Here is a 22,088-nt window from a genome sequence, read left to right as displayed (position 1 = left end):
AAGCCTAGACAGCATATTAAAAAGCAGCGACATTACTTTGCCAACAAAGGTCCATCTATTCAAAGCTATGGTTTTTCCAGTAGTCATGTATGGATGTGAGAGTTGGACTATAAGGAAAGCTGGGCATTGAAGAATTGATGCTTTTGAACTGTCATGTTGGAGAAGACTCTTGAAAGTCCCTTGGATTGCAAGGAGATCCAACCAGTCCTTCCTAAAGGAAATCAGTCCTGAATATTCATTGGAAGGACTGATGCTGAAGCTGAAACTCCAAAACTTTGGCCACCTGATGCGAAGAACTGACTCATTTGAAAAGACCCTGATGATGGGAAAGATTGAAGGCAGGAGGATAAGGGGATGACAGAGGATGAGATGGTTGGATGGCATCACCAACTCAATGGACATGAGTTTGAGTAAACTCCAGGAGTTGGTGATGGACAGGGTGGCCTGGTGTGCTGCATTCCATGGGGTCCCAAAGAGTTGGACACGACTGGGTGACTGAACTGAACTGAGATCATTGTTAATTCATAGTTGTTAAATGATGCAGAACTCTTTACTTCCCTAATCTGAAGGTATTATAAGTAAATCTTAAGAGAAAACTCCACTTGAAATCTGCCATTGCATTCTTAGTAGAATACATAAATCCTTGCCAAGTGGATGGAGGTGTCGTTAGCAGATTCTGACTTCATTCTTTCCTAAGTATCCTCTTCCCAAGGCAACTGGGAGGGGAATGGACTGACAGAGCATGGATTATAGACATGTTAGACACAATCAACAGAAGTATAAACCAGTTTCACAAAGGAGGTACTGTGTTTTAAGGGGATAGGGCACTAGATTGAGGATTAGATTTTTGGGGTTCTAATCAAAGTTTTACCACCTACTAGCTTTGGAGACATAAGCAAACTGCTTCCTCTCTTTGGACATCAGTTTTACCTTAAGTATGTTGTATGGGTCATGTGTCATGGAGAAGAACCTTAAAGTCTATATGTTGCAGAGACCAAAGACAAGCCTGGTGATAGCCCTCTTTAAAAATTTTTGGCTCTTAGTAGCAACAGACATCATATTTTCAAAGTTCTGTGCAAACTCTGAGAGAACTTGTTGACACACTTGATGTTTAAAGTGGTCTCTGCCAAATGCTAAGAGCTCATTATTTTTTAGCCAATCACTACCTTTGTTTCTAATGAAGTTCAGAGTGCAGTTTTTGCTAATATAAGGGGACCTCATAAAGTGCAACACAGCCTCAGCCAGAGTGTAAATGGAGGCTCAGTAGAAAGCTGAGCTTCATTAGGGCCAAGTCTTATATCTTTGATTTATAGAAAGACAAGATGCTTTTTGTACAATCTGATATTTGCAACCCTGAAGCAGCATCTGGGGCGAATCTGGATAGTTACTGCGTTCTGTCAAAATTTCCAAGAGTTCAGATGACTGTGGATAATATTGCTTTTGGCAATTGAAAAATGGTTATCTTATGTTAAATTTCTTCTATCTTTCATGCCTAAAGACATGACAGAGAAGAAACTTGGAGGGGATTAATATGTTATCAAATTCAGGCAAGAGTTTCATTAACTCCCTCCACAGTGAAGGTGATACCGCTCCTGTCTGTGCCTCAAAGCCCAACAAATGTTATCATCCAGCTTTAGTCCTCAGGAGCCTTCAGAAAAAGGATTTCCAGGAGTTGGACTCATGAGGATCCCAGGCAATAGCCAAGGCCCAACAGACTGAAATAATATCCCTTGTGTATTGATTTCTCTTAGACTGAGTCTTTAGAATTCAACTCAGCTAACACTCAGGGCCAGCCATGTGCCCAGAAAACAAATATCACTGGTTTGCTCCCAGACTCTGTACTGGTTATTTTCTGGGACTTTTTCCAAAGTCACTATTAAAGACCACAATATTCTAGGTGTTCTTAACCAGTTTGCAGAAAGCCAAATCAGTTCACCCTCTTTCAGGACTTTTGCAAGGTGGGAAAATAAGTTTGGCCTGATACTGTTCCCACCCAAGGAATTATTTTTAAACTTAAAATGTTTTCTTCTATGTTATATAGTGAAAATAATATTAACCTTAATGTCAGACAAATCTAAGTTCATGTCATAGCCCTGCTACTTAGGTCTTCTCTTGCTACTGGTATCACTTCCCTTTTTCAAAGATTGCATGAGATACAGAGGAGCTAGTTTTGCATCCTGTGCCACCTGGTATTTCACTCCATCCACCCCTATAATAAAACCCCACACATTATGATTTTCCCATTCTTTTAGAATTTATTTTTTCTATCTTCAGAGGGTACATTGTGATTCCTCTCTTAGAACATACTTTTCATGGATGCTCAAGAAGTCAATAGGGAATTGAGTAAAACAAAGTTTCTTTTCTTGGGCCTTTCTTAACATTAAAAATGAGTTGTCAAAATTAAGTTCAGAGATCTTGGGCCCATCATCTCTTCTTCTTTCTCTCTTAAGATAAACTATGGATATTTGCCAGGTTTTCATTCCCAAGACACTAGTTATATCTGTAGTTTGTAGTCCTCCTTCAAAGAACTAATGATACAAATTAAATTTCATAAATACTAAATTCTTATCACATACCAGGCAAAGTTTTCAGCACTGAAGATACATATACTTGTGAACAAAACAAAGGCCTTTATTTCATGGGTCTTGCATTCTACTGGGAAGGGACAGATGATAAACAATTCAGTACATTGTCAGGTGGTGATAAGTGCTGTGAATAACAAAGTAAAGGATGGTTATCTGTGGTTATCTTGTAGAAGGTGGCATTAATATGATTCTTAGGCAGAAAACTGAATAAAGAGTATTAGCCATGGTGGATAACCTGAGGAAGAGCAATTTCAAGAATAGTAAACAGTGAATGCAAAGTTCATGAGGCAGAATTGTCCTTGGCATGTTGAACAGCAATGAGGCTAAACTGGCTAAGGTTGAATGAGCAAGGAGGGCAAATTTACTCCATTTCTTTTACCAAAGGGAATAGCAGTAACACATAGGTTAAAACTCATCATTTAAAAATAGATCTGATGTCAGGCTTTTTGAGGGCCCATAGAACAGAGAGAGAGGTAAATGGATTCTTCCTACCACAGTAATTGCCAGTATTTCCACATTAAAGCTTAGCTTCAAGGTTTACATCTGTAGAGCAGCTTTGGGGAGAATGTTGCAACCCATGTTGACTCTAGGTTTATCCCGGCCATGTTTTAATTTTAGATAGGTCACACAACAGGAAGTATCCCCTCTGCTTTTCTAGACTATTCTCATTTAGAAAGACTGGTTTTAAGCCTACTGAGCAGTTTCTCTGAACCCGGCCCATGCGCACATTGGCAGAATTTGTCTCAAAACTTTCCCAACCAATGTCTCAGTCTACCTGGAGGAGACAGAGCCTATAGATAGCAAGCCTGTCCAGGTGGATTTGCTGGCTTTCATTGCAAACTATAAAAATAATGATCCCATATCCTTCTTGGGGTCTGGGTAGCTCTTTGAAGATGAGCAGGCTGTGAGGAAGGAGTTTTGCCAATGAGAAAAAAATAACTGCTATAACTAGAGGAAATAAATAAAATAACTTAATCTGGCAGAGACCTCAAAGAGCCATCAAGTCCACAACTTCTGATTTGCATAGCACATCCACTTCACCCCTTATTGCTTTAGTCTCAACCTCCCTCTGTCCCCTATTCCTTCTCCCCTCCATCTTACCTCTCCATCCCTCTCTCCCTGCTTCTCTCCAAGGAAACATGAGTTTAAGTCATTTTTAGGGTTGTGGTAGTTACCATCTATCGAAGAAGGCAATGGCATCCCACTCCAGTACTCTTGCCTGGAAAATCCCATGGGCAGAGGAGCCTGGTAGGCTGCAGTCCATGGGATCGCTAAGAGTCGGACACGACTGAGCAACTTCACTTTTACTTTTCACTTTCTTCCATTGGAGAAGGAAATGGCAACCCACTCCAGTGTTCTTGCCTGGAGAATCCCAGGGACGGAGGAGCCTAGTGGGCTACTGTGTATGGGGTCGCACAGAGTTGGACACGACTGAAGTGACTTAGCAGTAGCAGTTACCATCTATAGAGTGCTTAACATGTTCCAGACTAGGCTCTTTACATATATTTTCTCATTCAGTCATCACAACAGCCATATGAGGTAGGTAGTTATAGTGATTATTATCACTATTTAGGAAATTGAGGTTTGCAAAAGGCAAACTGAGCTTCACGTTTGAGGCACATATAGTTTAAGTACCTTTCCTGAGGTTGCATAGTTAGCAAGTGGCAAAGCGTCTACATTCTGATTCTTGCTCAAAGCTAGTTCTTTAATCTCTGTCTTATACTCTCTTTCCCCATTTCCAGTTGGAGAAGAAACAAGTGAGAAAAGTCTCTAGTATTTAATAGGCCTCGAGGGGCCTGGCAGCCAAAACCCCTCCATTCGTTATAAAAACTGTCACTGAACTGCTTTCTTTTGTCTGATGTCCTAATAAGGCTCTAGCTTGTAAAGATGAATGAGACAAAAGTCTCTACTGTCAGGAAGCTTATGATATTGAGAGGGAATTGGGGGGTAATCAGCACTCAGGATACAGTGTAATAAGTAATATGAAGATGTACATCAGATGCTATGGGAACAAGTGGAAGTAGAACATAACTCTGGCCTGGGAATCAGCTAAGGCTTCCCAAAGCCTTATGGGAAGCCTCAGTACTAACTCATGTTAGTACATGAGTTAAGACACAAAAGTTAAAAGGGGATGAATGAGTTAAGGTACAGCCTAACTTCCTGTAATACAAAGAAGAGCAAATTCGGTGACTTAAATAAGAGACAAGTTCATTTTGCTTTCATGGAAAAGTCCAGAGGTAAACAGCCCAAAATTGGTGGAGTAGCTTGACCCACTCCAGTGTTCTTGCCTGGAGAACCCCAGGGATGGGGGAGCCTGGCAGGCTGCCGTCTATGGGGTCGCACAGAGTCGGACACTACTGAAGTGACTTAGCAGCAGCAGCAGCAGCAGCAGCAGCTCTGCTGTCCTTACTGCTTGGCCTTAATCTTTGGGTCCGACTTACCTGTTCCATCAGTCTTCGTGAAAGAGAAAGGGAAAAGAGAATGGAATGCAGACAAATTCTTTATAAAAACGTGATCCAGAAGTTTGTATAAATCACTTCCACTTGTATTTTATTGTTTAAAACTTAAGTGCATGGCCTTACCTAGCTTTAAGGGAAGCTGGGAGATGTAAGCATGGGTACTCAGCTAAAATTCAATGACTTCTATTAATATTAGTAAAAGGAAGAAGGGTGGATGGATATCATAGTATAAAGTGAAGGGAAGAATAGAGGAAGATGAGATTGGAGACTGTAATCAGGGGCCAGATTATAGAGCACCTGGTGTACTAACTACAGAGTTTGAACTTTGTCTCAAAGATAGTGAGGAGTCACTAAAATATAATCAGAGGGGTAAAACAATTATGTTTTGAGTTTAGGAAGGTCCCTCTATGCATACTTTCATAGGCAGATTGAATAAAAGAGTGACATGAGGCACAGAGAATAGTTAGAAGACCACTGTAGTAATATTAGAGAGACATGATGAAACTCTGAACTGAGGCAGTGGTATTGAACAGAGAGAATAGATTAGAGAGATATTAAGGAAGTATAACTGATGGAACTTGGTGACTAAATGGATATGGGATGTGAGAGAGAGGGAAGATGGTAGGATAACAATACCCAGATTTCTGGCTTGGACATTAGCATTGTTTTAAGAAATAAACAATAAAAGAAAATAAATAGTTTAATTGTAGAAATGTTGAAGTTGAGATGCCTCTGGGATATCCAGATGTCAGTATTGAGTGAGCAATTTTATATATATATAAGGAATCCAGGTGAGGGATTATAACACCTGGTGAAGCAAAGAAATAAGAAGACACAATGAGGAAGAAAGATAGAGTTACTGTCTTTCATTCCTCTCCCATGATGCAGCCCAGTGTGGAGAATGACAGTCTTCTTGGGAGAGGAGAATGAAGTGAGCACTTGATTTCACTGTTAAACCCCAGTACCAGCCCACCTCAGCATCAGACCAACTCATGCAGTCAGATGTCTCTCATGGCCCCAGGCTCCCAGTGGTATTAGGCAAACCCAGGCCCTTGCCCCATGCTGTTATCCACCAGCTTCTGTGGCCCCAGGCATTTCCCAAAGTCCAAGATAGCTCCTGCAGCACCATGCTACCAGAAGGTTCCTGCAAATTCAAGCTCTCAAAACACTCAACATTGCCCAGCACCTATATCCCCAGACAGCTCCCAAGACATATGTGAGCTCACACAAACCCAGGTTCCTGGCTGACCCCACTGTCAGCCAGCTCTGTCACCAGGCTTCTAGTGGATTCCTGTGAATGCAGATTCCTGGACCATTCCAGAATGGATCAGCTCCCACAGACCTAACCTCTAGACCAGCTCACATAGACTGAGGCACCCACAATGCCAGGATTGCTCCTATGGCTCAGGGTCCAGACAGGCTCCTGTGGACCCAAGCTTCTGGCCAACCTCAGTGCCAGACAAGCACTTATGGCCTCAGCTTATAGGCTGGCTTCCAGAGAACCAGACTCCTGGCCTGCACCAGAAACAAGCTGAACCCCTTAGACTTAATCTCTAGGCTGGCCCTTGAGGCCCCAGATGACAGGCTGTCTTCCATGGCCCTAGGCTCCCAGTGTGCCCCAAGGGCAGACTAATCCCATTGCCCTAGGTTCTAGCCCATTTCCTATGAAATCAAGCTCCTGGCCCATCCAGCACCAGAATAGTCCCTGTGGACCCAGATTGTAGGCCCACCCTAGTGATTCCTTATCTTGGTCAGCCCTCATGGACCCAGATCCAGATTCATTCACATGAACCCAAATCATAAGCCTATCACTGCAAAACTCAAGTGTTAGGCCTATTCCAGTGAATCCAAGCCCCAGTCCATACACTTGGACCCAGGCACCAGGCTTGCCCTAGTGGATCCAAACACCAAGCTTGCCTACCTGATGACCAAGGCACCAAATTTGACTTCCAAAGAACTCAAGCAGCAAGTCTCCCCCAGACACCACCAGATGGCCCACCTAGAATCTCAGGATAAGAATGTGAAGAAAAGGGAAGAACCCTAGTACATTGCTAGTGGGAATGCAAGGTGGTGCAGCCAATATGGAAGTCAGTGTGGATGTTCCCTAAAAACTAAAAATAAGATTACCATATGATTCAGCAAATCCACTCCTGGGTATATATCTGAAAGAAATGAAAACATTAATTTGAAAAGATATATATATCCCAATATTCATCATAGCATTATTTACAATAGCCAAGATATGAAAGCAACCTAAGTATCCATCGCTGATGAATAAAGCAGCTGTGTGTGGACTATCAGCCATAAAAAATAAGGAAAATTTTGCCATTTGCAACAACATGAATAATTTAGAAAGTATTATCCTAAGTGAAATGTCAGACAAAAACAAATAGTATATGTTACCACTTATATGTGGAATATAAAAGCTAAAATAATTGAATAAAATAGAACAGAAAAAGACTCAGATATAGAGAACAAAAATGGTTATCATTGTGATGAGGGAAAGAGAGGAGAGCAGTATGGGGCAGGAGATTAAGATATATGTATGTATACTTTATATGAAATAAATAAGCTACAAGGATATATTATATAGCACAGAGAATATAGTCAATATCATAATTACTTTAGAGTATAATCTATAAAAATATTGAATCACTATGTTGTATACTTGAAACTAGTATAATATTGTAAATCAACTATACTTTAATTAAAAAAAGATATTGAGTGAACTATAAGAAAACAAAGATAAACAACTAAATGAAATTAGGGACACAAGGCATGAACAAAACAAGTTCAACAAACAGAAATTATTAAAAAACAAAAACAAAACAGAAATCCTAGGGTTCAAAGAACAATGACTGGACTGAAGAATACAATAGAGAGCTTCAGTATTATACTCTATCCAAAAGAAGAAAGAGTTAGTGAATTAGAAGACAGGTTATTTGAGATCATCTATTCATGGGAGCCTAGATGGGGAAAAAGTGGAAATGGTGACAGACTTTATTTTCTTTGGATCCAAAAATCACTGCAGCCATGGAATTAAATTAAAAGATGCTTGCTCCTTGGAAGAAAAGCTATGACAAACCTGGATAGCATATTAAAAAGCAGATATATCACTTTACCAACATAGGTCTGTATAGTCAAAGCTATGGCTTTTCCAATATTTATGTGCGGGTGTGAGAGTTGGACCATAAAGAGGGCTGAGTGCTGAAGAATTGATGCTTTTGAGCTGTGCTGAAGAAGACTCTTGAGAATCCTTTGAACAGCAAGAAGATAAAACCAGTAAATCCTAAAGGAAATAAAACCTGAATATTCCCTGGAAGGACTGAGGCTGAAGTTGAAGCTCCAATATTTTGGCCACATGATGCAAAGAGCCAACTCACTGGAAAAAACCCTGATGTTGGGAAAGATTGTGGGCAGGAGGAGAAGGGGACGAGAGAGGATGAGATAGTTGGATGGCATCATCAACTCAATGGACATGAGTTTGGGCAAACTCAGGGAGATAGTGAAGGACAGGGAAGCCTGGCATGCTGCAGTCCATGGGGTTGCAAAGAGTTGGACATGACTGAGGGACTGAACAACAATAACAATATTCACGGTAGCAAAAAGAAAAAAGAATGAAAAAGAATGAGTATAGTCTATGTGAATTATGCTGCTGCTGCTAAGTCACTTCGGTCGTGTCCAACTCTGTGCAACCCCACAGACGGCAGCTCACCAGGCTCCCCTGTCCCTGGGATTCTCCAGGCAAGAATATTGCAGTGGGTTGCCATTTCCTTCTCCAATGCATGAAAGTGAAAAGTGAAAGTGAAGTCACTCAGTCATGTCTGACCCTTAGCAACCCCATGGACTGCAGCCTACCATGCTCCTCCATCCATGGGACTTTCCAGGCAAGAGTACTGGAGTGGGGTGCCATAGCCTTCTCCAAATGTGAATTATGGGGTCCATTAAAAGAAACAATTTATGAATAGTTGGAGTCTCAGAAGTCCCAGAAGGAGAAGAATGAGAGAAAACTTTTTAAAGAAGTAATGCCTGAGAATTTAAACCTAGGGGTAAATTTATGAAGCCAACACTTATCTCAAAATGTCAACCCCAAACAATCTTTTCCAAGACACATTATAATGAAACAGTTTAAAATCAAAGACAGAATGTTAAAAGCAGCAAGAGAGAAAAAAAAATACCCTTACATATACAGCTATCAAAAGATTTCTCAGCAGACCCCTTGCAGACCAGAAGAGAGTTGGATGGTATATGCAAAATGCTGAAAAAAAAAAAACCCAAAAACTTCCAACCATGAATATTTTACCCAGCAAAGTCATCTTTCAGAAATGAAGGAAAGATAAAGACTTTACCAAAAAATTAAAGCTGAGGGAGTTTGTCCACACTAGCCCTGCCTATTGAGAATACTGAAAGGAGTTCTTCAAGCTAAAATGAAAGGATACTAGTTAGTAATGCAAAATATATGAAAGTATAAAACCTACTGCAGAGAAGGCAATGGCACCCCACTCCAGTACTCTTGCCTGGAAATCCCATGGATGAAGACTGGAAGGCTGCAGTCCATGGGGTCGCTGAGGGTCAGACATGACTGAGTGACTTCACTTTCACTTTTCACTTTCATGCATTGGAGAAGGAAATGGCAACCCACTCCAGTGTTCTTGCCTGGAGAATCTCAGGAACGGGGAAGCCTGGTGGGCTGCCATCTATGGGGTCACACAGAGTCGGATACGACTGAAGTGACTTAGCAATTAGCAATAAAACCTACTGATAAGATAAATATGTTGTCAAATTCAGAATACTCTCATACTGCAATATGGCAGTGTGTTAATTATATAACTCTAATATAAAGGTTAAAGGACAAATATATTAATGATAACTTAGCTACAGTAATTTGTTAATGGATATACAGTATAAAATTGGGTAAGTTGTGATGTCAAAAACATAAAATATAGAGGGAGATGTAAAATGGTAGGGTCTTGGTATATGACAATGATAAGCTGTTATTAGCTTTAAATAGAATTTTATATCTATAGTTTTGTTTATATAAACCTCATAGTAACCATAAATGCAAAAACCTAAGTAGATAAACAAAAGATACTGCTACTGCTAAGTCACTTCAGTCGTGTCCAACTCTGTGTGACCCCACAGAGGGCAGCCCACCAGGCTCCCCCGTCCCTTGGATTCTCCAGGCAAGAACACTGGAGTGGGTTGCCATTTCCTTCTCCAATGCATGAAAGTGAAAGTGAAGTTGCTCAGTCGTATCCAACTCTTAGCAACCCCATGGACTGCAGCCTACAGGCTCCTCCATCCATGGGATTTTCCAGGCAAGAAGAGTGGGCTGCCATTTCCTTCTCCAAAACAAAACATAGAGAGAAGGAAATCAAAGCATGACATTACAGAAAATGATAAATTCACAAAAATAAAGACAAGTGATGAGGAAAGAAGGGAATTTCAAAATAGCCAGAAAATAATTAAGATGGAATTAATAACTCCTTGCCTATCAATAATTAATTTGAATGTAAATGAATTAAATTATCTAATCAAAAGGCAGAGGGGCTGAATGGATTAAAAATAGGACCCTACAGTATGCTGCCTAAAAGAAACACTTCAAATTTAAGGACACACATTGGCTCAAAGTTAAGGGTTGGAAAAGTTACTTCCTGCAAATGGAACCCAAATGAAAGCAGGGATACTTATATCAGACAAAATAAACTTTAAATCAAAAACTGATTTAAGGGGATGAAGAAGGTCAAAATTTAATGATAATATGGTCTATTCATCAAGTTCAGTTCAGTTCAGTTGCTCAGTCTTGTCCAACTCTTTGCGACCCATGAATCACAGCACACCAGGCCTCCCTGTCCATCACCAACTCCCAGAGTTCACCCAGACTCACGTCCATCGAGTCAGTGATGCCATCCAGCCATCTCATCCTCTGTCATCCCCTTCTCCTCTTGCCCCAAATCCCTCCCAGCATCAGAGTCTTTTCCAATGAGTCAACTCTTTGCATGAGGTGGCCAAAGTATTGGAGTTTCAGCTTCAGCATCAGTCCTTCCAAAGAACACCCAGGACTGATCTCCTTTAGGATGGACTGGTTGGATCTCCTTGCAGTCCAAGGGACTCTCAAGAGTCTTCTCCAACACCACAGTTCAAAAGCATCAATTCTTAGACCAAATGAACTTGAATGACATATACAGAACATTTTACCCACCAACAACAGAATACTCATTCTTCTCAAGTGGACATGGAACTTTCTCTAGGATAGATAATGTTAGGTCATAAAATAAGCAAATATATGAAGATTGAAATCTTATCAAGTATTTTCTGGTCACAGTGGTATGAAACTAGAAATCAATAACTGGAAGAAAACAAAAAATTTTCAAATATGTTTTAGAAAACGCACTTTTGAACAACCAAAGGGTCAAGCAAGAAATCAAAAAATTCAAAAAATACATGACAATAGAAAAACAACCAATCAAAACTTATGAAATGCAGAAAAGGCAATTCTAAGAGGGGACTTTTACAAAACACTACATTTACACTACATTTACATTATATTACATTATACTACATTTACATTAAGACAAAAGAAAGATCACAAATAACCTAACTTAACATCTCAAACAATTGGTAAAAGAACAAACTCAGCCCAAGGTTTGCACAAGGAAGGAAATAACAAAGATCAGAGCAAAAAAGAGAGAAATCAATGAAATAGAGAACAGGAAACCAATAGAAAAGATAAATGAAATTACATTGAGTATTTAAAAAGATAAATAAAACTGAAAACCTTTAACTCGACTAAGAAAGAGAGAAGACCTGAATACGTAAAATCAGAAATAAACAAAGATTACACTACAGAAATAAAAAGGATAGTAAGAGACTACTATAAATAAACCTATGCCAACAAATTGGATAACCTAGAAAGATTGATAAGTTCCTAGAAATACATAACCTAGTGAGACTGAATCATGAAGAAATAGAAAATCTGAACAAATAGTGAGTGAAGAGCTTGAATCAGTATTCAGAAATGTTCCAAAGAAGAAAAGCTCAGGTCCAGATTTTTTCATTGATGAATTCTACCAAACATTAAAAGAAGAATTAATGTCAATTATTCTCAATTATTCTCAATTAAAAACGTTGAAAGAGAGAGAACACTCCCAAACTCATTTTTGAGGCCAACATTGCCATGATGCCAAAGCCAGTTTAGGACTCTCTAAAAAAAAGAAGGAAGAGGAGGATGGGAAAAGAAGGAGGAAAAGAAAGCTATAGGCCACAGACCAACATACCACAGGCCAACAATACAGAAAGCATAAATTCTCTGCAAAACACTAGCATACTTAATTGAATAGCACTTTAAAAGAATCATAGACTATTATCAAGTGGAATTCATCCCTGGGATGCAAGGATGCTTCAACATAAGAAAATCAATAAATGTGATATACCACATTAATAGAATGAAAAATAAAATTCTCAGTAGATGTATAACATACATTTGCCAAAATTCAATATCCTTTTGTGATAAATACGCTCAATAAATTTGGTATGGAAAGAACAGACCTCAACATTACTAAGACCATATAGGAAAAGCCCACAGCTAACATGATCAGTTCAGTTCAGTCTCTCAGTCATGTCCAACTCTTTGTGACCCCATGAACTGCAGCATGCCAGGCTTCCCTGTTCATCATCAACTCCTGGAGATTGCTCACACTCATGTCCATTGAATCGGTGATGCCATCCTACCATCTCATCCTCTGTCGTCCCCTTCTCCTCCTGACTTCAGTCTTTCCCATCATCAGGGTCTTTGCAAATGAGTCAGCTCTTTGCATCAGGTGGCCAAAGTATTGGAGTTTCAGCATCAGTCCTTCCAATGAATACTCAGGACTGACTTTCTTTAGGATTGACTGGCAAGGTAGACAACTGTTGCTAAGATCAGGAACAAGATAAGAATATTTATTGTAACCACTCCTATTCAGTACAGTATTTCAGTCCTAGCCAGAGCAATTGAGCAAGAAAAAGAAATAAAATACAAATGTCACCCCACTCGAGTACTCTTGCCTGGAAACTCCCATGGATGGAGGAGCCTGGTAGGCTGCAGTCCATGGGGTCGCTAAGAGTCCGACACGACTGAGTGACTTCACTTTCACTTTTCACTTTCATGCATTGGAGAAGGAAATGGCAACCCACTCCAGTGTTCTTGCCTGAAGAATCCCAGGGATAGGGGAGCCTGGTAGGAGGCTGTCTATGTGGTCGCACAGAGTCAGACACGACTGAAGTGACTTAGCAGCATTGGGGAGTTTGAGGGAGAATGGATACATGTATATGTCTGGTTGAGTTCCTTTGATATCCAGCTGAAACTATCACAGCATTGTTAATCAGCTATACTTAAATACAAATATAAAAAGTTTAAAAAGAAATAGCTATGAATAATTTATTTCTGATAATTTTTTGTCAGACACAAGACATTAATTTTACCTTCTTGAATTCTGGCTATTTTTTAATCACTATAGGTAATATTCTTGAGCTCTTTCTGGGGTGCAGTTGTTACCCAAATACAGCTTGATATTTACAAGTATTTCCTTTAACCTTAAGCAGAAAAAGAATAGTATTTAGTCATGTTAATTTTTCTTCGTGAATGAGGCAAAACTTGTCTGTGTACTCTACTCAGTGCTCTGTGAATTATTTAATAGTTCACTGTGGCTGGTGAGAACAGGAACTCTTCCAGCCACTGTGTTTCCCTTTAATTTTGTCCTGTGGTTCTTGCCTTACACATATGTATTAATCAGTATGCAGCTAAATTCTTACAGAGGACGCCTGAAGATCTCCAGAGTTCTCTGTGCAGATCTTCTGTCTGCACAGGTACTCTGCCCTGAAAACTCTCACTTCCTTGCTCTTCTCATACTTACAACTCAGTGTCTTCAGCTTATGGAGACTGCTGGGCTCTTCTGGGTTCCTTGTCTTGTAGTATGGCCTTAAGAATCTTCCAGGCTTTATGCTGGGACAATCATGGAGTTCACTTCATTTATTTTTCCTCTCTCATGGATCACTGTCCTTCATTGCCAGATTTCAAATGCCCTAATAATGATCAGAATCATTATTACATTTTTTCAAGCTTTTTAATTGTTCCATGCTGATGATATAAATCTAGGCCCTTTTACCCTATTTTGGCTGGAAGGGAAAGTGGCTGTCATGTTATTTTCAGAGGACAATTTGGTCTTTTATATCAGAATTTTAAATGTGTTTTTTGGCCCAGCAATTCTAGTCACTCTTCTAACTGCTGGAGAGACAACAGTGAACATGATGATATATATTAGTATAGTATACAATCAAGTGGAGAGGCAGATAACCAAAAGCTAAATAAGTACAATATATGGTGTTAAAAGACCCTGATGCTGGAAAAGATTGAAGGCAAAAGGAGAAGTGGGAGGCAGATGATGAGATGGTTAGATAGCATCACCGACTCAATGTACATGAACTCGAGCAAACTCCAGGAGATAGTGGAGGACAGGGAAGCCTGGCGTGCTGCAGTCTATGGGGCTGCAAAGAGTTGGACATGACTTAGCAACTGAACAACAACAGCAGTGTTAGAAAGTGATAAGAAAATAAGTTAAATAGAGATGGGGGATAGAAAGCACAGCAGAGGGAAGCATGTCAAAATTTTGATACATTTATCTACAAGGACTCACTGAGAGGAGTGTATTTGATCACTAATACTACTGAAATCAAGATCACAAGCTATGGATATGGTTACCTGGAAGAAGCGCACTCCAGGTGGATGAAACATTCAGTGCAAAGTCCCTGGTGCACTTGATAAATAACAAGGGATATTTGTAACAACTACTACATCTGCTTAAGATGCTCACAAAATGGTAGCTATTTAGAATATTATTACTAATGATGACACCAGAAATATGACCTAAAAGTATATGGCCTCAAAGCTCATCTGCTTGCTACTATGTCATATTCTTTTTTCCCTATTCCATGAGCTACTGAAACATGTACTGCCTTATGATTCTTATTACTTTGTTCTCTATCATTGTGCAGCTTTCACACAGGCTTGCCTTGTGTTCCCAATCATGTAAGTTCTGTGTCTATGCAAATTATGTTGATTTTTGCCTGATAGAATGTTGGGCTATGACATTATTTTGCACAAATCATTGGGATTGATTTTATTATTGCAATGGAACCAGTTCCCTTCCTCCATCATCACATATGTGTGTCTTTCTAAATTGTGTTCACTCTGGCCAAAAGGTCATTCTCCTCAGGGATAGGAAGATCCTTAAGTACATATGAGACACTATATACAAATTCTAATCACAGCTCCTCCCTCACTTATCCAGCAATTATCATAACTTCAAGGAACTTTGTTTTTGTCCTTTCTCTTTTGAATAAGTAATGCATACATGGTTTGAAAAATTTTAAAGATCAAAATGATATAGGAGTGAAAAATAAGTTTCCTCCATCCTTCCCTGAGCCACTCATTATTCCTGTCTTGTGCAAACAATGTAATCAGTTTCTTGGTATCTTTTCAGAAATATTGAATGCATGTGGGTGTTTTTAATCATTCTTCACACCCTACCTCTACCCATACAATGTACTTTGACTACCTTTCCACTTGGTTCTCAACACATCCTGTGATAGGTGGTGCTCCCTGCAATTTACAGATGAAGAAGCTAAGGCTCAGAGATGGGAGGTGAATTTTTAATGAGTTTTGCTTGGAAACCTTTTTTACAGTTTTTGTTGGGAAAAGCTTTTTTACAGTTTCCCAGGCAGTAAGTGGAAAATTCAGGACTGATGTTGCACAGTTTTTAAAATAATAATTTAATTGGTTTTGTTCAGTGAATATGTGTCATGCAGCAATCCCATCTAATATATAGAAGAGTACACTCCTGATGTTGCCATTTTTGTCTGCATTCTTTCCTCTACACTGAGAAATCCCAGGTCCTGCACCTCAAACATGGTGGGAAATCTCTACTTGCTGGTGGTTAGAGTGTTTAAGAAAATATCCCCAATTCCTTTAGTAATATTAGAATTTCTATGGCAGACACTAGGTGTAATGCTGATGGACATCAACTGGCAGTTAGCATTAGGAATACAAAAAGTTGATCTTTCTAATTGTTTTCTGGAAATACTCCCCATCTACAGATCTATTCAGGTCCACCTGAGGAAAGTACTGCACCCCCAGTGCCTCCACCTCGAGTAACAGCAAGAAGACACAAACCAATTACAATTTCAAAGCGCTTGCTGCGGGAAAGGACAGTTTTCTATACTTCTTCCCTGGATGAAAGTGAAGGTCAGTATTAAAGTTTACCCTTATCTTCTTAATAGTGACTGGAGATAAAAAGTATATTGAAAAGCAGAAGTGGAGGCATAATCATTTTTTTCCATGTAAAGGTAGACTTTTTCTGCATCCTGAGCCAGGCAAGTCAAGGTTTGTAAAATTTGTGCCCAAAGAGTGAATTAGTCGTTTGGTAGTGGATAGAACAGAGATGAACCCGTCCTAATCAATTTACAGATGAATCTGTAACATCATTTTCCCTTAGCAGAGCAGTGGAAGATACAAGGTGTTCTTAAATCTGTACCTCAATACATTGAAATAGGTGAGCAATGTGTTTTCTGAATATTCTGAGATTTTAAATAAAATTCTGCTAACCCAGGGGACTGATGGCTTAATAGGAGTTTCTAGTGCTTGTCCCTTCACAGTAACATGAATGAATTCCAACAACTATCTATGCAAGAAAATTCCTTCAATGAGAGCTATAGAATCCATATGACAGATAAGAATACCTGGGTGGAGTACAGAAATAAGAAAAAGTGCATTGCAGATGCTAGAAATGACACTTTCATATTACTCATGTCACCCTTCCCCAAAGCTCACATTATGTAGTCCAGGGAAGGATCCCCTCCACATGGAGAAAGGAGAGTGAAGGGAGCAATCAACATTACCTTGGACTGCAGCACCAGGCCCATCCCAGTAAACCCAAGCACCAACTCATCCCCCAGTTTTCCAGACTCCAGGCCAGCCTCTACCAAGCTAGGCCCTAGACCTGCCCCAGTACTAGGCCATTCCATGCAGTCTCAGGCTCTAAGCCTGCCCCTAAAGACCCAGAATCCAGGGCCAACACATGCCAAGCTGGCCCTGTAGCTCTAATCACCAGGATGTAACCACAGCTCAGCTTCTAGTCCAGTCTTCTGTGGACAAAGCCTCCAGGTCTGTCTCAGTGCCAGGCTAGCCCCCTGGGCCTAGGCTTCAAGATCCAGGCTGATCTCCTGCAGATCCAGGCTGAAAGCTTGCCCATTCACTGACCCAGGCACCAGATCAGCCTACTCAAGAACTCTAGCAGCAAGCTCACCTGTGGAGCTTGCCAGGTGTTCTGGTTGTGCTGATGGATAAAAGGCTTTCCTCACCAAAGCCAATCTATAAAGACTGGAAGATGTGCCTGCTGCTGCTACTGCTAAGTCGCTTCAGTCGTGTCCGATTCTGTGCGACCCCATACATGGCAGCCCACCAGGCTTCCCCGTCCCTGGGATTCTCCAGGCAAGAATACTGGAGTGGGTTGCCATTTCCTTCTCCAGTGCATGAAAGTGAAAAGTGAAAGTGAAGTCGCTCAGTCGTGTCCAACCCTCAGTGACCCCATGGACTGCAGCCTTCCAGGCTCCTCCGTCCATGGGATTTTCCAGGCAAGAGTACTGGAGTGGGGTGCCATTGCCTTCTCTGGAAGATGTGCCTAGTTCTTCAAATAGGGAAACACCAACTAAAGGCCACTGCTGCTGCTGCTGCTAAGTCGCTTCAGTCGTGTCTGACTCTGTGCGACCCCATAGATGGCAGCCCACCAGGCTCCCCCATCCCTGGGATTCTCCAGGCAAGAATACTGGAGTGGGTTGCCATTTCCTTCTCCAAAGCATGAAAGTGAAAAGTCAAAGTGAAGTCGCTCAGTCGTGTCTGACTCTTTGCAACCCCATGGACTGGATCCCACCAGGCTCCTCCACCCATGGGATTTTCCAGGCAAGAGTACTGGAGTGGGGTGCCATTGCCTTCTCCAAAAGGCCACTAGGGTGAGGATTAATCAGGGAAACATGACACCACCAAAGGAACAAAATAAGGCACCATGAACTGGTCCTAATGAAATGGATATCTATGAACTGTCCAAAAAGGAATTCCAAATAACCATCTTAAAGAAGCTTAGTGAGCTACAAGAGAACTCAGACAACTAAACAAAATCAGGAAAATGATGCACGAGAAGTTCAAGAAAGTCATGGAAATCATAAAAAAGAACCAAAAAAAAAAAAAATTCTGGAACTGAGGAGAAGAAAGAATCACTGCATTCAAAGACAGGTCACTTAAAATTACCCAGAGGAAAAAAAGGAAAAAAGATTATAAAAGAGACTTATGGGACACCATATACAAACCAATATACACATATGGGAGGAAGTCTCAGAAGGAGCACAGAAAGTAAAAGGGGCACAAAGCTTATTTAAAGGAGGGTTCAGGATGGGGAACACATGTATACCTGTGGTGGATTCATTTTGATATTTGGCAAAACTAATACAATTATGTAAAGTTTAAAAATAAAATAAAATTGGAAGAATAAAAAAAAAAAAAAAAAAAAAAAAAAAAACAAAAAAAAAAAAAAAAAAAAGAAATAATGATGGAAAAATTCCTAAATCTGGAGGAGGAAATGAAAACCTGGATCCTTGAAGCCCAAAGAAATGCAAATAAAGTAAACATAAAGAGATTTTAGCCAGAAAGATTTGTATAAAATTCTCAAAATTCCAAGACGAAGAGAATTTTGAATATACCATGAGAAAAGCAAATCATCAAATAAAAGGAAACTCCGATAATACTATGAGCAGATTCCTCATCTAAAACCTTGAAGGCCAGGAGAAATTGGGATGATATCTTCATGGTACTGAAAGGAAATAACTTCCAATCAGGAATACCATATTAGACAAAGTAATCCTTCAGAAATGAGGAGAGATAAAACTTTTCCAGACAAACAAACCTGAAGGAATTGATCACCAATAGACTTGGTTCAAAAGAAATATTAAAAGATAGCATACTAAGTGAAGTAAGCCAGACAGGGAAAGACAAATGTCATATGAAATTTGCTTATATGTAAAATCTCAAAAAAGAAACAGATGCAAATGAACATAATTACAAAACAGAAATAGACCCACAGACATAGAAAACAAACCTATGATAACCAAAGGGGAAAGTGGAGGAGGGATAAATTAGGATGTTGGGATTAACACATACACATTACTGTATATAAAATAGATAATATGTTGATGTATGGCCAAAAAATCAAAATGTTGTAATTATCCTTTAATTAAAATATATAAAAAATAGATAGCCAGTAAGGACCTACTGTATAACACAAGAAAGTGCACTCCGTCTTTTATATAAGCTATAAGGGAAAAGAATCTTTAAAAAGTGTATATATATGTATATATATATATATAGAGAGAGAGAGAGAGAGAGGGAGAGAAGAGTCAAGATGGTGGAATAAAAGGATGCAGAATTCATGTCTCTTCACAAGTACATCAGGAATACATATACAAATATAATGATTCTCACAGAGCACCTGCTAAACACTAGTGGAAGACTGTGGACAACTAAAAGAAAAGAAAACTGTCCTTGAAACTGGATAGATTGAAAGAAGTGAAAAAAGAAAAGAGGAATCAAAAAAGGGACCAGTAACTCTGGCAGGAAGCTGAAGGTGAAGAGAATAAGACAAAAAGGAAAAACAAATATCATATATTAATGCATATACACGGAATCTAGAAATATGGTATAGTTGATCTTTTTGCAGAACAGAAATAAAGGCACTGACATATAGAACAAATGTATGGGAGGAGGAAAAGGGAAGTAGGATGAATTGGGAGACTGGGATTGACATACATACACTGCTATGTGTAAAACAGGTAACTAATGAAAATCTGCTGTATGGCACAGTGAACTCCACTCATTGCTCTAACCTAACTAGGTTAGTGGTAACCTAACTAGGAAGGAAATTTTAACAAAGAGGGGATATGTGTAAACATTTGGCAGATTCACTTTGCTGTACAGCAGAAACTGATGTAGAAGTGTAAAGGAACTATATTCCAATAAAAAAGAATATATGTAACTGAATCACAGTGCTGGACATCTGAAAGTAACATGACATTGTAAATCAACTGTACTTAATTAAATAAGTAAATAAATCAGTAAGACATGCTAAAAGAGGGTCAGTCCAGTTCAGTTAAGTCATTCAGTTGTGTCTGACTCTTTGCAATCCCGTGGACTACAGCACGCAAGGCCTCCCTATCCATCACCAACTCCTGGAGCTTACTCAAACTCATGTCCATTGAGTGGATGATGCCATCTACTGTCTCATCCTCTGTCGTCCCCTTCTCCTTCTGCCTTGAATCTCTCCCAGCATGAGGGTCTTTTCAGATGAGTCAGTTCTCTGCATCAGGTGGCCAAAGTATTGGAGTTTCAGCTTCAGCATCAGCTGCTACTGCTAAGTCACTTCAGTCGTGTCCGACTCTGTGTGACCCCATAGATGGCAGCCCACCAGACTCCCCCGTCCCTGGGATTCTCCAGGCAAGAACCCTGGAGTGGATTGCCATTTCCTTCTCCAGTGCATGAAAGTGAAAAGTGAAAGTGAAGTCGCTCAGTCATGTCTGACCCTCAGCGACCCCATGGACTGCAGCCTTCCAGGCTCCTCCACCCATGGGGTTTTCCAGGCAGGAGTACTGGAGTGGGGTGCCCTTGCCTCCAGTAAATATTCAGGACTGATTTCCTTTTGGATGGACTGGTTGGATCTCCTTGCAGTCCCAGGGACTCTCAAGAGTCTTCTCCAACACCACAGTTCAAAAGCATCAATTCTTCGGTGCTCAGCTTTCTTTATATTCCAACTCTCATATCCATACATGACTACTGGAAAAGCCTTAGCTTTGACTAGACAGACCTTTGTTGGGAAAGTAATGCCTCTACTTTTTAACATGCTGTCTAAGTTGGTCATAAGTTTTCTTCCAAGGAGCAAGCGTCTTTTAATTTCATGGCTGCAGTCACCATCTGCAGTGATTTTGGAGCCCCCCCAAATAAAGTCTGTCACTGTTTCCATTGCTTCCCCATCTATTTGCTGTGAAGTGATGGGACCAGATGCCATGATCTTAGTCTTCTGAATTTTGAGTTTTAAGCCAACTTTTTCACTCTCCTCACTTTCATTACGAGGTTCTTTAGTTCTTCTTCACTTTTTGCTGTAAGGGTGGTTTGATCTGCATATCTCAGGTTATTGATATTTCTTCAGGCAATCTTGATTCCAGCTTGTGCTTCTTCCAGCCCAGTGTTTCTCATGATGTACTCTGCATATAAATTAAATAAGCAGGGTGACAATATACAGCCTTCATGTACTCCTTTCCTGATTTGGAACGAGTCTGTTTTTCCAAGTCCAGTTCTAACTGTTGCTTCCTGACCTGCATACAGATTTCTCAGGATGCAGGTCAAGTGGCCTGGTATTCCCATGTTTTTCAGAATGTTCCACAATTGGCTGTGATCCACACAGTCAAAGGCTTTGGCATAGCCAACAAAGCAGAAATAGATGTTTTTCTGGAACTCTCTCAGTGATCCAACGGATGTTGGCAATTTGTTCTCTGGTTCCTCTGCCTTTTCTAAATCCAGGTTGAACATCTGGAAGTTCATGGCTCACATATTTGTGAAGGCTGGCTTGTAGAAGTTTGAGCATTACTTTGCTAGAGTATGAGATGAGTGCAATTGTGCACTACTTTGAGCATTCTTTGGCATTGCTTTTCTTTGGGACTGGGGCTTCCCTGGTGGCTTAGAGGGTAAAAGCGTCTGCCTGCAATGCAGGAGACCTGGGTTTGATCCCTGGGTCAGGAAGATTCCCTGGAGATGGGAAGGGCAACCCACTCCAGTACTCTTGCCCGAAAAATTCCGTGGATGGAGGAGCCTCGTAGGCTACAGTCCATGGGGTCACAAAGAGTCAGACACGACTGAGACACCACACACGTTCTTTGAGACTGGAATGAGAACTGACCTTTTCTAGTCCTG

General features: G+C 40.3%; 1 protein-coding gene across 5 annotated transcripts in view; it reads left to right on the top strand.

Moving 5' to 3' along the window:
* OPHN1 (oligophrenin 1) overlaps nucleotides 1–22,088 on the top strand; it is a 627,552-nt gene that overhangs the window by 560,543 nt on the left and 44,921 nt on the right. For all 5 annotated transcript variants that reach the window (XM_027535147.1, XM_027535145.1, XM_027535143.1 and 2 more), the window contains one exon: nucleotides 16,178–16,325. In XM_027535147.1, the coding sequence (XP_027390948.1) occupies nucleotides 16,178–16,325 (148 nt within the window). The remainder of the gene's footprint in view (nucleotides 1–16,177; nucleotides 16,326–22,088) is intronic.

The sequence above is a fragment of the Bos indicus x Bos taurus genome, chromosome X, assembly GCF_003369695.1.
Source record: "Bos indicus x Bos taurus breed Angus x Brahman F1 hybrid chromosome X, Bos_hybrid_MaternalHap_v2.0, whole genome shotgun sequence".
NCBI lineage: Eukaryota > Metazoa > Chordata > Mammalia > Artiodactyla > Bovidae > Bos > Bos indicus x Bos taurus.
Note: the sequence above shows the minus strand (reverse complement) of the source record. Positions and strands in the feature narration are given on the sequence as shown.